General features: G+C 54.4%; 1 protein-coding gene across 1 annotated transcript; it reads right to left on the bottom strand.

Annotated features, from left to right (window-relative positions):
- Positions 1 to 2828: 2828 nt before the first annotated feature.
- Positions 2829 to 5547, bottom strand: Gpr20 (G protein-coupled receptor 20). Its single transcript, XM_059247692.1, has one exon. The coding sequence runs from the start codon at positions 5527 to 5529 to the stop codon at positions 4453 to 4455; it is 1077 nt and encodes a 358-aa protein (XP_059103675.1). The 5' UTR covers positions 5530 to 5547; the 3' UTR covers positions 2829 to 4452.
- Positions 5548 to 11605: the final 6058 nt, after the last annotated feature.

Genomic DNA, 11605 nt, shown 5'->3' with positions numbered 1-11605 from the left:
ACAGGTCACAGTGTGGGACAATGAGCTCATCTGGAGAATCAGTCTTAGGGTAGTGGCGGTGGTCAGTGACAGACACATGTAAAGTTGCTGGGGTGACAACAGGGGAGGGTACAGTCTAGGGGTGCTGAGAAGTATGCCCTATCTTGCAGTATAGGCTGCGGAGGATCCGGTCTTGGCATAAGTGGCCTCAGGGAGCAAGGCAGAGGAGGGAGGTGGTGGCATGGGTGGGTAGGTGGTGGGGTAGGTACTAGAAATATTGAGTAGAACCGTCCTGAGATGGGGGCAGAGGCAGAGGAGGGCCACAGGCAGGAGGGTGCTGTGGGCTGAAGAGTCTAGGGGTCTTCCTGGGGCCGTGAGGTCCTGGGAACACAAGAGTGGGGAAGATGTGCCTAAGGGAGTGTGATTTGCTGGTGTGTGTGTGTGTGTGTGTGTGTGTGTGTGTGTGTGTGTGTGTGTGTGTGCTTTCTACCTGTTCTGCCCTGTCCCCATACCTGGCCTCTGCTCTGAGGCCATGTGACCCTTGCTGGCACTCAGGTGGCTATTCTCTGCCTCCTCAGCCAGGTTCACATTTTCTGTGGCTCCGGTGTATGTGGATGGGAAGAGGTCTGTGTGGGGCATTCCAGTCCTGTCTTTGGGTGACACTGAGAGGGCATTGCTCTGTCACCTTGCTTTTCTAGCCTCACTTTTTCCCTCTGAGAACTGGGAGCCCAGCCCAGAGGGTATGTGAGGTGGGAGCTCCAGTCAGCCAAGTGGTGTCTCCTTCCCTGGTATTTACACCCCCGGCCTCCGGGATCCCCCTAGGAGGTGAGAGGGAGGTTCAGGGAGCTGTGGCAGGCGGAGCCCTCCCACACCAGACGGTGGTCTTGAGCTTGGGCGAATGGGTGTGGAAGAGCTGGAATTCACGGGAACAGTTCTCTGCTGGTCATCAGTTTGAACCAGACTAGCCCCGCCTCAGGCCTACAGGAAGCCAGGGCAGGCACCCAAGGTGACATTTCCTGCTATTAATGGAGGTTAATCTAAACAGTCCCTAATATTTACCTCTAGACGCCTCCGGCTGCTCAGCGGTGCCAGACACAAAGAATGATGAGTCTCCCACAGCCAGCGTCCCTCCCTGCATCCCTGTCTCCTCTGAGCCTCCCTGGGTCAAGGCCAGACAGGCCGTTTGAGAGACAAAAGCTGGGTACCAAGCAGAACTTTCCCAAGCTAACCCCGGCAGACACTGCCCCCATCAATGAAGTAAGGTGGGTACCCTCACCTCTCAGGCCAGAGAGAGAAAATGGCTTCTAGGCACTTAGTAGGCCCACAGATGGGCCAGTGGTCCCCTGCCTCCAGGTCACACCTTGAGGCTCTGATGAAACGCTTGCGCATCTAGCTGCTTCTACCTACCTTGGGTGTTCCACAGGACAGTGAGGAGAGAGAGGAGCAACACAGGTCCCTTTAGTCTGGGCGCCCCCACCAGCCCCCACCTGCCAGCTGGGAGCCGAGCTGGGCACAGGGAAAATAAACAGTGTTGATTCAGGGCGAGGACTTCTAGTGAAGGATGCTGTTTACATCGGATATAAATACACACTTCACGTCACTTGGGAGTTTTGAAAATCCGGGAGGGAAGACAGACTGGACACAGAAACTTCATAGTCTGGGCACCATGGGCCTGAGCAGGGCCCTCCTGGATAGACCCTTAGCAGCCATATCTCTGAAGTGGGGTTATAGTCTGATTTCCCAGGACCAGGGAGATCTGTCAGTTTCCTGGCCCTGCCCCCTGGATCCCCAGAGGTCAAGAAGCCCCCAGATTCCACTTTCCAACTTCAAGGAGAGGAAAAGGGAGTGGGGTGTGGGGAAACTGGGGTTCCAAAGCTCTTCAAGAGAGGTAGTCAGAGTTCTCGGAGGCGGAAGTGTGGTCTTAAGCCTGGCCCTTGACCCCGCAGAAGGCAGCCAGTCCTCGTGGCTTAAATGGTGACAAGCTCCTGCCTAGGTCCTCAAAATCCTTCACTAAAAGGCTCTTACAGCCTGAGAAACTTCCAAGACCCTGAGGAACCCAGGTTGATGGCGCTATTTTAGACCTGGGCATGACTGTTCACCCACTTCTGAGACCCCTTTCTTCTAGAGAGGACTGTCCCGGTATAATTGCAACGTCTTTACGACCAAGCTCACTTATTCCCTCTTTAGTGTGAATTAGACAACAATGGGGAACCAGGATGGGGGAGCTTGGGTAGGGATGAAATGGGGCAAAGGTGGCCGGATCAGTGGGGTTGGGGTGAGAGATGGGGGCTTGTGCTAGAAGAAGTTAGAGTGATGTTCATGGGAAGCTAAAGAGGCTGGTGTAGCTCCCGGAACATCACTGACTCCCAGAGAGACAGGCTCGGACTCATCTTTAAGTAGGCCGTTGCTCTGTCTCAGCTCCTCTTTCCATTGCCTACGGTCCCTGACTCTGTGAATCTCATAGCACAGAAGGAGTCAAAATTATACAGACATAGACTTGGGGTGTGAGGGAGGGATGTGAGTAGCCTACAGGAACTTGAAAGATCCCTTGGGATGGAGTCTGGAGTCTCTGGCCCTGTAATGACCCTTGTGTTTGGGGAGGGGCCTCAGTATGAGGCCCGAAGGAAGACTCTAGTAAGGGTCAAGGGCATGGCGGTTAGAAGAACAAAAAAGTGTCACGGCCAGGCGATGGTGAAGCACGCCTTTAATCTCAGCACTCAGGAGGCAGGGGCGGGCAAATCTCTGAGTTCGAGGCCAGCCTGGTGTGCAGAGTGAGTTCCAGGATAGCCAGCGCTACACAGAGAAACCCTGTCTCAGAAAACCAAAAAGGAAAAAAAAAAAAAGTGCCATGATATTGCCCCCTGCTTCTCAGGTTTACAGATAGGAAGTAGCCCCAAGCAGGGCCACAGCCCACTGTCTTTCCTGGATGTCTTTGATGTCTGGACTTTAGGTCATCTTGGCCAGGAAATACAATCCAGTGTCATCTCACCTCAGTGGTCTCGCGATGTCCTAGACCCCTAATTGGGATTAGTGGGGACAAGACTGACCTCTGATTATCCAAGGGCTCTGCTCTCCCCACGACCTCCACAACACCTTTACTCCATTTTTTTGCTTTGTTGTGTTATACTGGGAGTTGAATCCAGGGCACCCCATGCATGTTGAGCTAGCAATTTAGCACTCAGCTATATCCCAAGCCTAGACTCCTTGCTGGAAAGTGGGGCCCTAACTGGCTTTCTTGTTCTCACAGTTTCCCTGAGCTCGGGTGGGGTACTCTGTCTGGAGTCAGTTAGAAACCCTTTGTACCCTACCCCTGCCCCAACTGCCTCCCGTCCCCAGCCACTCAGGTTCCAGGTTCCTGGAACATAAGAGACTTCTCACTAGACCAGTGTACAATCTGGACTCAGACCCCACCTCACCTGCTTCAGGCACTATGACTCAGAGCCTGCTCCTTCACCACAGACCCCTCCCCCAAACACCAGGAGCCTAGAACTTGAGACCGACCAGCATGAGACCCCCCTTGGAGTCCAGCTCAGAGACGGTGATCAGAGTCCATCTCCAGGGGAGCTCTGGCCCGCAGAGGAGCGAGCCTAGAAACGTAGAGGCCTTAGGTTGGAGGCTCTGAGTTCGAGTTGCTTTGTGTCTTTATTCCTACGTCGTCTTCATCGGCTGGACAGGGCTGGGGCCTCACAGAGTCTGGGGCAGCAGGCAGTGGATTCAGGAGCGTTCCTGGGGAGGGTCTTCCGGATCTGGGAGGTAGCCACGGAAGCAGGAGCTGGGATGCTGGAGGCTGTGGGAGTGGGTCTTAGCTTTGACCCTACCATGGACCAGGGTTGGTGTCTGTGTCACCTCCCCCTCTGCATGAAAAAAAAAAAAGTTTAAAACTAAAAGTAGCTTCTTTGGGGGTTGTGGCCGTTCAAGTGGCAGCCAGATACCTAAGTCCTGGCACACAGTGGGCCACCTTGTATTGCTCTGCTGGCCGGTGGTGTAGTTGAGAGGCCAGGGGTACTCAAGGGGGTGTCTCCACTCCCTGTAGATAACAGTCTTGAACCTCAAACCTCGACCTTCTATTCTTGTTTCTCCATCTGCCGGTGATGGAGACTTCTGGTTGTGTTTAACCCTCCCGGGAGTCCTCAGAACATTCACCTCTGTGCTTTCTCTGGAGGAACGTCTTCCGGGAATAAAATAAAAGAGCCTAGAAGCAGCTCCTGGCTACTTTTCTGAGTGTTCACTGGACACCACACAGCCATAGGAAAGGCAAGCCTCCAGCATTCACACCATTATCCCCTATCTGGAGCTCCTGGCAGACATTGCTAATCAATCACAGCACAGTGGCCTCAGTTTGTCAATACAACACACCGGGTAGCCATATCCAATGGATCAATAGGATGGCAACTTGTTGGCCAGGCCCAGGTTGTGTCTGGCGGGTGACCTTTCAGAGCCTTGACCTCTGGCGCTGGGCAGAGTACTGCTGCCTTATGGCTCAGGCCCATTGGTCAGAGGCTGGGTGAGGGTGTGAGAGCCAGGGCTGAGGATTTGATGGGGGCCTGAGCCTTTGGTGTTCTTGTGCATGCTGACCACATCCATACTGCTGGGTTTGAATTCTTCTCCATGCTGGTGGAAGAGGCCACGGACAGTGGCCTGGAAGCCACTGGTGATGAAGCAGTAGACAATGGGGTCCATGCAGCTGTTGAGGCTGCTGAGGGTCACTGCCACATGGTAAGCCACAAGGGTTGCGTGGTGTGGCATGTTGGGCCATATCGCCACAGCCACCTGGCGGGCATGGAAGGGCGTGAAGCAGACCAGGAAGATGACGAGCACGGTGAGCAGCAGCTGCATGGCCCGCATGCGGCGTTGGCGGCCCTGGCGTAGCAGGCCGGGCCGCGACAGTGCACACATGATGCGGCCTGTGAACACGCTGATGACCAGCAGCGGCAGCAGGAACTCCAGAACGGTCAGAGCAAAGACGCGGCAGCATGCCCGTCCACCAGCCTTCACGCCCAGTACGGACAGGGTCACGATGCCTGCTGCCAGCCACACGAAGATGCACACAGCCTTGGCGCAGGCCGGCTGGCGCCAGCGACGGGAACCCTCAGGTTGCACAATGGCCAGGTAGCGGTCCACACAGATGCAGGTGAGGAAGAGGATGGAACAATGCATGTTGAGGAAGTAGCCCAGGACATGAGGGAAGGCACAGCGCAGGCAGCCATGGGCACCATAGAAGACAGCAAAGCGCGTGGGCAGGGACAGGCCCACCAGCAGGTCAGTCACCACCAGGTTGATGGTATAGATGACCGAAGGTGTCTTGGCCCGTGTGCGGCAGCAGAAGACATAGAGTGCTAGTCCATTGAGCACCAGCCCGGCCAGGAAGATGGTGCCATGCACGACCATTAGTGTCAACCACAGGTTGGGGAAGTCTCTGTGCAGCTCCTCATCCAGCTGGGCAAACAGGTGGAACAGAGGCCTCTCTGGCACAGTTCCATTGGTCCATGCTGCTGCAGTGGCGTTGGGGAGCACGGCATCCCAGGGCCTCGTGGGGGATGCAGAGGGCATGGCAGTGGTCAGTGCACCCCCAGTAGCCTGGAAGCAAGCAGATGAGTTATCCCAGGTACCTGGCATTCCCCAACCCATGCTTTTGTTTGTCTCTCCATTCCACCCAGACCCTGTACTGAGTGCACGGAGCAAGATGTTGAGGTTCCTGAGACCGTCCTTGCTGGACAGACAAACATTTGCCTGGAGGACTGTCCTCAGACTCCACGAGACTCCAGAGAAAAGAGCCCTGTGTGAGTTCAGGGCTAGCTAGCTCTTACATGTCCTAGCTGTGCGTCTGTAGGCAAGTCCTTTACTACGGTGCTTTCTCTTCTTCTCTATGCCACTGGAATCCCATTGCCTCTGGGAGCATTGCACACATAGCTGGTGGATGATGAACCAGTTCTGCTGGGACAAAGACTAGCTGGCCCACGTGGGGGATTAGAAGCTGCTTGCCCTGCCCGTGCCCGACACCCAGCGTCAAGGCCCCAGCCCCTGGGCCCTGGTCTATTTTCTTACCTCTTCTCAGACCAGCTCTAGATCACCACTCTGGACCTTCCCTGGAGAATGGGTGCTCAGTAGGCTATATGGGTGCTGAGAGCTGGAGCCAGGAGGCAGGTCCCAGCCGAAGCTAGCTGCCTAGCTGCCTGGCCTCCGGTGTGAGTCAAATAAACGCTGGACTCTGTGCAGAGTGGTGGTGGGGGGGCAGGGGGTTGGGCCGAAGCTACCCGCTGTTTATGTTTCTGCCACCGTGTTTAACTCTGCTCTGATTTATCCCTTTATTTAAAGAGGAAGAGTTAATAGGATCCCAGAGCCCCCCCACCCCACCCCTAGCTGGCTGACCCTCCAAATATGGACATTTTTGGGGTTTTTCAGGAGAAAGGAGTCTCTGGGAAGAGGCAGGGAGGAGGGCGGCTCATGCAGCATTGCTGGTGCCCACTGCCCCACCCCCTTGCAGGGCACAAGAAAACTCTGCTCATCCGTAGGCTGGCTCCCTGCATCCCCCTTGTGAGCTGGCTGCTATAAACAGCCCAGGCACTGTCCACTTCCAGGGCCTGGCCACATGGCCTCAGGCAGCAGGTTCCCTCTGGCCACCCCAACCTAGAACTAGCCACAGAGTCTTGCCTCCCAGTAGATGGGAAATGGGGATCCAATGTTTATCCTAGCAAAGTAGATTCAGCCTTGACTTTGAAGGGTGGGGTCTGGCAGGGCTGGGGGCCACCTCTAGCTGTAGGCTCAGAGAAGTCAGTGGATACTGAGGTCATCCAGCATACCTTCTGTCCCAGAGACCCATACCCTGGACATCTACCACACCGAGGCTTCCAGGAGGAGCTCTGTGCTGCCCAGGATACAGGGTCCTTACCCTTGGCCCCTCCAGGCAGAAGTGTTTTCTGAGTCAATGGTATGGCCTTCCTGTGGCCCTATGGTTCCAAGGCACCAGGCAGGGAGCAGGAAAGGTATTCTATGGATACAAGGGAGCGTGGAGCCAGGACTTGGCACCTTGGGACTATGGGTTGTACCTTAGGATCAAGGACACAGAAGGTCACCAGGGAGGAGACAGTAACACTTGATGGGTCCTTGCTTTATGACAAAGAATGTGCTGGAAGAAAAGACCCTAGAGCTAACAAAGACAGATTGTTCTCTATAGATTCTCCCCAGGCTCTGTCTGCCCTGGCCTTGGGCGAATGTCACAATCAGAGACTCACAATAAACATTACAGCGCTTCCTCTGGGAATTAGTCCCAGGGTGACGCCAGCCCTCAGGGTCCTGCCCCCCCCCCAAACTCTCGGGGGCCATCTGTAATCACAAGACATGCTATTGAGGTGCTAAGGACACAATAACACAGTGGGGCTCTGGGGTATCCTGAGCCTTGAGAAAGCTGGGAGCCATCCACGTTCAGAATACCCTCAGGTGAGGAGGGATGGAGGCCCGCACACACTGATGCTCCCCTCCAAGAATCGGAGCCATACCCTGGTCGTGTCACAGTAAATTCTAAAACTTGTTTACTGAGTCATGATCTCAGTAAGTCAATGAGCCTTGGTTCCTGTCGCGCTCTGAGACTGGGGCCTGCTCACACACTGAGCCCTCACCCTTGTCAGATACTGAGCCCTGATCTCAGTAACCTAAGAAGCCTCCATTCACGTAGCACCCTGAGCCCAACCTTAGTCAAACAATGAGCTCTACTGGGTGTGGTGGTTCACGCCTTTATTCCAGCACTCTGGAGGTAAAGGCAGGCAGATCGCTGTGAGATAGAGGCCAGCCTGATCTACAGAGTTCCAGGACAGCCGGAACTACATAAAGGACCATTTCTGTTTTGTTTTGTTTGTTTGTTTGTTTGTTTTTTGTTTTAAGAGCTCTGATCCCTCTCTGAGCCTGGATCCTGATTACACACTGAGCCTTGATCCCAGAGATACAATGAACCCTGATCCTAATTATAGACTGTAAACGGAGGGTTTCAGCACCAGATGTATAAAGTGAGGGCATGACCGCTCCACGGTATGGTGGAGGGGAAGGTTTTTATGGTAGATGTGAGGGAGAGGACAGCCAGGGACATCTGGCAGAGTCCAGAGCAGACAGAGAAAGTAGTAAACTGAACATGGCCAGCAGACTGGACTGGGCCATGAAAGGAGAGGACAGGAGAGCGAGAGATGAAGACAAAGAGAGGTTGGGCAAAGAGAGAGGGGGGCCAAGAGAGAGAAAGACAAAGGAAATAGTTAAAATAGCAGGATTATAAGGGAACGAGAAGCTAGGAGAGGGAAGCCCACGAGCTGGAGAAGTTTAGGGTAGGGGTGGGGTGAGAAGAGCCAGGAATGGACCCTGGAACAGGTTCTTGTGATTCTGAGACATCCTGGAGGCCAGCATGCACTTTGGTACACTAGTAGGTACCCCAGATATCCATCTGTCCGGAGTTTCTTTTGGACTTGACATACACAGATCTCCAAGCCCCTAAACACCATAAAGCCAATCTCTGTCACATCCTGACCTGGTTACGTCTTGAACCCTGATCTTGCATGTATGGTGCCTTCCTCCTAGACACACGTCTCTATTGTACCCGGAGCCACAGACAGAACTCTAATCCCCACCATGTCCTGATTCTCCATCTAGGAACACAAGTCTTCATCCTGTCCAATTGATTCTGAACCTTGGCCCAGGTCACTTGGACCCTGGTCCAGGACCGCGTTACATACTGGTCCCGATCCCTGATCCCAGTTACTTAGTGATCGTGTCCGCCTCTAAGACCTGGTCCTGTTTGTGTTCATGGAGTTCTGGATTTGTCCACAGTTGGGGCTCACACTGGCATGCTTTCCCTACCTTCTTTTTCCCTCTGTTGAGTCAGCTGCCTCTGTCTCCATTATGACTTCCACCCCTGATACTCCCTCAAGGACACCCCAAGTCCCAACTTCTCCTCCCAGTGAAGTCCTCGCTGCATCATTAAGTGACCACTCCCAGACCCCCCAATCCCAATGGAGAGGACTTTTGGTGGGTATGTATCCTGGGGAAGTCTGGGAGGGGAGGCACAGACAGACCTGGCCCTTGAAGATGAGGAAAGCTGCAAGCAAGCAGGTCACAGAGACTTGTCTGATTCTGACAGCCACACCTGTCCCGAGAAAGGAGAAGGCTTCTATTGGGGCCACTACGCCTCTTTACCCTCCACCCTGGCCTGCACTGCTTTGGGCCAGAAAAGCCTTCTGCGGGCCTCAGTAAAGAGTGAGCCCATGTGGTGGAGGCTGCTTGGCCCTGCCAACTTCTCTTCTTCCCTCCAGGTGGCCAGAGCCAGAACTCCCATGTTATAGGCCAGTTGAGGCATGGCTGGGGGCAGGTTGTGGGGGGCCAGGTCCCCCAGGTCGCATGCAAACAGACTTCAGAAGGGCTGTGAAGCCCATTTCCCCCAGGGGCCTGAGGCTGGGTCTTGGAAAGGGCTGGGGTATCCCTTTGATGCCAGGACTCTTGCCTGCTAGAGGGGAACCTCTCTCCAGCAGGCATGATCCCTGCCCAGTTTCTGAGCGTCCCCTCAACTCGGCCTTCTGCTCCTCCCTTGGTGACTTGGCTACCCCTCTAAAGCTGCATGCTGTGCCTTCCCACCAGTCTGAGCATTCAGGGGCTGCGGGCTGTCAGAGCCCAGCACAGAACCTCCCTCCTGCCAAAGCCTGTGGGGTAAATAAGGCCGGCTTCTTGCTTTGGCAATCATGGTCTTGTCCACTGCTCACTTGGGCAGACTCCTCGGTGTTACACTGAGTGTGGAGCTGGAGGCCTGCTACTGCTTTTTGCTTCCATCTGTACCCTCCCTGTCCACCAGCTGAGCAAGGCTGACACCTCTGTCAGGAAGGCCCTTGCTTTCATTCAGATTGCTGGGTTTGTCCCCATCCCACCACATCATGACACTCCATAGAATTGTTCTCTTTAAACGTGCTCTGCCTCCACCCAAACCCTTCCGAGTCGCTCCACCTTGTAGAGTCAAGACTCTGGGGACCTAGATAAATGAAGGAAATCCAGCAGAGAGGCCTGGAGGTGTTGTGTGGCTCGGCAAGAAATGCCCACAATGCCCACAAGAGAGCCGTACAGTTACAGTGAGCATGCCGAAGGATCCTGAGTGGCTGTGTCAGCCTTCCCAGGATTTCTCAGAGCTTTCAAGAAGCTTCCAGGGACAGAGTGAACTTCTCCTCAAGTCACCTGACTCTGTTCCCTCCCTTGAGGCCATGCTGATATACCATGCCCAGAACACTGATGGGGGTGGCTACCTCTGTCCTTTCTAGCTCTGAGTACATGGCCATGGAATGCTCTAGCCATGGATTCCATATTGGGCACCAGAGGCCATGGCTACTTCTCTCCTCAACCTGTGAGTGGTGAGTGGCTCGTCTTGGCTTTTCCTTCGGCTCTGCCCAAACCCACCACAAAGTTTGCACGTGGCCCAACAGTTACTCTCCTGCAGGCTGGCTGCCCTGCCTGGTTCTACATGGGGACCAGGAAGCTGATGGGTGGCTCTGGATCCTGCTCCACCTGACTCCACTGTGCCAGACTTGGGAGGGGCAGGCATTAAGGTGCTCTAGGCATTCACTGGCTGGGAATGAGTATGAGTACTCCATAGCCACAAGGCAGGAACAGTTTTTATAGGAGAGGCAAGCCATCTGTCCAGGGACACACAGAATGGAAACCATGGTCCTGAGGACCCCATCTGTGTTGGGTAGGACCAAGAGCCACGCAGAGAGCGGGGAGGGGGGGCTAGTTGCAGCAACTGGGTGGTTCTTGGGGATCTGAGGCTACAGATGTATGTACAAGTCTGTGAGGGCTCAGCCTGCAACCCTAATAAAGACTCACGTGGTCTTCTAAGGTCAAGAGAGCCATGACTGGGGAAGTACCTGCCTGCTTATTTTTGAGGCATGATTTGAGACAGGGTCACATTCTAGTCCAACTCGAACTGGAACCTACCATATAAGCATAGGCTGGCCTTGAACTCACAGCAATGCTCCTGCCTTAGCTATCCAAGTGCTGAGATTTCAGGTGTGAACTACTGTGTCAGGCTTGGTAGCATCCTCTTTAGATCCAGCATCAGTTGTGTTCACTTGGCCTGAGCTGCCCCTCGGTTCCTCCTCATTCAGTCCTGCATAAGGACCAGACTTGCCTTGGGTCAGCTGGCAGCGCCCTGAAACACTGTTAGGACATTAAGACCCGCTAACACAGCTTTTCTGGGAGCAGACAGAACACCGTTGAGAAGAGGACCTGGGTTGTATCTTGCTGACTTCCCCAAAGTCATCATCTGAGGACATTTAGCTGAGTCCTTGTTCCTAATGGGAATGCCACATGTTTCTGGGGGACCACTGGTCACACTTGGAGGTCCTGATGCTCCCAGGCATGTCTCCCTGCCATCCTAGTTCCTTGCTCACCTCTGGCCTGGACAACTACAGCTTCACCAGCCTCCGACACCCCGTTTTGCTAATTCAGCCTTTCTAGGGGCTGCTGGGATGGGCCAAAGGGGCAGATGCTTATTTCTTTGGAGTATAGACCTTCAGCCTGGTGGGCATGGTTTCTGTACCCATTGTTCTCTCCTCCAGGCATGCTGTTCTTTGAGCCTGGGTCACCTGGTGTAGGCTCTTGGTAACCA

Source organism: Peromyscus eremicus, chromosome 20 (genome assembly GCF_949786415.1).
Source record: "Peromyscus eremicus chromosome 20, PerEre_H2_v1, whole genome shotgun sequence".
Taxonomy (NCBI): domain Eukaryota; kingdom Metazoa; phylum Chordata; class Mammalia; order Rodentia; family Cricetidae; genus Peromyscus; species Peromyscus eremicus.
The sequence above is the reverse complement of the archived record's forward strand: the minus strand, read 5'-3'. Positions and strand labels throughout refer to the sequence as shown.